The sequence below is a fragment of the Heterodontus francisci genome, unplaced genomic scaffold, assembly GCF_036365525.1.
Source record: "Heterodontus francisci isolate sHetFra1 unplaced genomic scaffold, sHetFra1.hap1 HAP1_SCAFFOLD_279, whole genome shotgun sequence".
In the NCBI taxonomy this organism is placed as follows: domain Eukaryota; kingdom Metazoa; phylum Chordata; class Chondrichthyes; order Heterodontiformes; family Heterodontidae; genus Heterodontus; species Heterodontus francisci.
Genome location: NW_027141885.1, coordinates 1,442,501 through 1,445,190, shown reverse-complemented (window position 1 = coordinate 1,445,190; position 2,690 = coordinate 1,442,501). Strand labels below are relative to the sequence as shown.

At 45.6% G+C, this 2,690-nt stretch overlaps 1 protein-coding gene across 1 annotated transcript; it reads right to left on the bottom strand.

Annotated features, from left to right (window-relative positions):
* Positions 1-320: 320 nt before the first annotated feature.
* Positions 321-1,214, bottom strand: LOC137365594 (probable G-protein coupled receptor 139; the record flags this gene model as incomplete). Its single annotated transcript, XM_068027979.1, has 1 exon — positions 321-1,214. A coding segment is annotated over one exon (894 nt), but the record flags the coding sequence as incomplete, so codon positions are not given.
* Between the last annotated feature and the right edge of the window lie 1,476 nt (positions 1,215-2,690).

Here is a 2,690-nt window from a genome sequence, read left to right as displayed (position 1 = left end):
TCCATGGTGACAGTCTCCTCCCCCGCTCTGTCTCCATGGTGACAGTCCCCTCCCCCGCTCTGTCTCCATGGTGACAGTCTCCTCCCCCGCTCTGTCTCCATGGTGAGAGGCCCCTCCCCCGCTCTGTCTCCATGGTGACAGGCCCCTCCCCCGCTCTGTCTCCATGGTGACAGTCTCCTCCCCCGCTCTGTCTCCATGGTGACAGTCTCCTCCCCCGCTCTGTCTCCATGGTGACAGTCCCCTCCCCCGCTCTGTCTCCATGGTAACAGGCCCCTCCCCCGCTCTGTCTCCATGGTGACAGTCCCCTCCCCCTCCTCTGATTATTGAATTAATTTAACAATTGTATTAAAGGGATATTTCAGCACATTCTTCACCTGCTCTCTGAACTGAGTCTGGGTCACGGCGTAAATCACAGTGTTTGTGGAGCAGCTCAGGAGCTGGAGCATGAAGGACAATTCCTGCAGAAACACCGGGAGAATAACAGACTGATAACCCATCCAGTACATCCTCCTCCATATAGAAACCACCATTAACAGGGCCCACAACAGCATGAAATTACCAGAGATAACTAACAGTAAAATGATAGATTTCCTTCGACTCTCCATCTCGGGGTCTCTGTGACTCTCTCCACTGCTGTGAGCCCGGAGTCTCCTGCGTCCTCTGCTGCTCACTAAAATGTGTCTGACGGTGAGAGCGTTGAGCAGCAGAATCAGCACAAATGGGACGGCCGGGGTTAGAATGTTGTGGAGGAACTCGATTGTTCCCCAGACACGAGATTCCAGAACATCCATTGTTACATCACAAAACCAGGGATTGTTCCACAGCCAATACCGACCCGTTAACATAAAATACCAGAAGATGTTCTTTAAACAGCTCAGCAAACTCACTGTTCCCACAACCACAGCACATGTTTTCTCACTGCAATATTTACTTTTCAGATTCTGACAACAAATGGCCACAAATCGATCAAAGGTGAAAGTGACGGTGAACCAGACAGAACAGTCTGTGACTGTGTAAAGCAGGACGGCGTGGATATTACACACGGGGATGTAATACAGGAACTGAAACTGTTCATAATAAACAATGGGAATGTGTCTGAATATCAGGTCCAGGATAATGACCAGTAGATCCGCCGCTGACATGGCCACCAGGTACCGAGTGACACATTTGGAGAGACCGCACTTTCCCCGAGACAGGATCCCAATCGTCAGCAAGTTAACTGTGAGGAAGGGAAATAAACAGAGAAATTAGACATCAGACTGGAGCAATGTTACCAGATCTGTGTATGTGTGTGAGTGTCAGAAATAAACAGAGAAATTAGACATCAGACTGGAGCAAAGTTACCAGATCAGTGTATGTGTGTGAGTGTCAGAAATAAACAGAGAAATTAGACATCAGACTGGAGCAATGTTACCAGATCTGTGTATGTGTGTGAGTGTCAGAAATAAACAGAGAAATTAGACATCAGACTGGAGCAAAGTTACCAGATCAGTGTATGTGTGTGAGTGTCAGAAATAAACAGAGAAATTAGACATCAGACTGGAGCAAAGTTACCAGATCAGTGTATGTGTGTGAGTGTCAGAAATAAACAGAGAAATTAGACATCAGACTGGAGCAAAGTTAACAGATCAATGTATGTGTGTGAGTGTCAGAAATAAACAGAGAAATTAGACATCAGACGGCAGCAATGTTACCAGATTTGTGTATGTGTGTGAGTGTCAGAAATAAACAGAGAAATTAGACATCAGACGGCAGCAATGTTACCAGATCTGTGTATGTGTGTGAGTGTCAGAAATAAACAGAGAAATTAGACATCAGACTGCAGCAATGTTACCAGATCTGTGTATGTGTGTGAGTGTCAGAAATAAACAGAGAAATTAGAGAGAGAGAGGGTGTGCGCGTATTTGAGATAATGTGATTCAGCAAGTGTGTGTGTGTGAGAGAGAATGTGAGCGAGAGAGAGACAGAGTGTGTGTGTGTAAATATATATAAATATATATACATATATATCTCAGTGCCTGGGTTCTGGAGTGTCTGTGTATATATATATATAAGTCTCAGTGACTGGGCTGTGATGTGTGTGTGTGTGTGCATATATATAAGTCTCAGTGTCTGTGCTGTGGTGTGTGTGTGTGTGATGTGTGTGTGCATATATATAAGTCTCAGGGTCTGTTCAGAGGTGTGTGTGTGTGTGTGTGTGTGTGTGTGTGTGTGTGTGTGTGTGTGTGTGTGTGTGTGCATATATATGTCTCAGTGTCTGTTCTGTGGTGTGTGTGTGTGTATGTGTGCATATATATAAGTCTCAGTGTCTGGGCTGTGGTGTGTGTGTGTGTGTGTGTGTGTGTGTGTGAGCATATATATAATTCTCAGTGTCTGTTCTGTGGTGTGTGTGTGTGTATGTGTGCATATATATAAGTCTCAGTGTCTGTTCTGTGGTGTGTGTGTGTGTGTGTGTGTGTGTGTGTGCATTCTATAAGTCTCAGTGTCTGGGCTGTGGTGTGTGTGTGTGTGCATATATATAAGTCTCAGTGTCTGGGCTGTGGTGTGTGTGTGTGTGGATATATATAAGTCTCAGTGTCTGGGCTGTGGTGTGTGTGAGTGTGTGTGTGTGTGTGCATATATATAAGTCTCAGTGTCTGGGCTGTGGTGTCTGTGTGTGTGTGTGAGTGCATTTCTATAAGTCTCAGGGT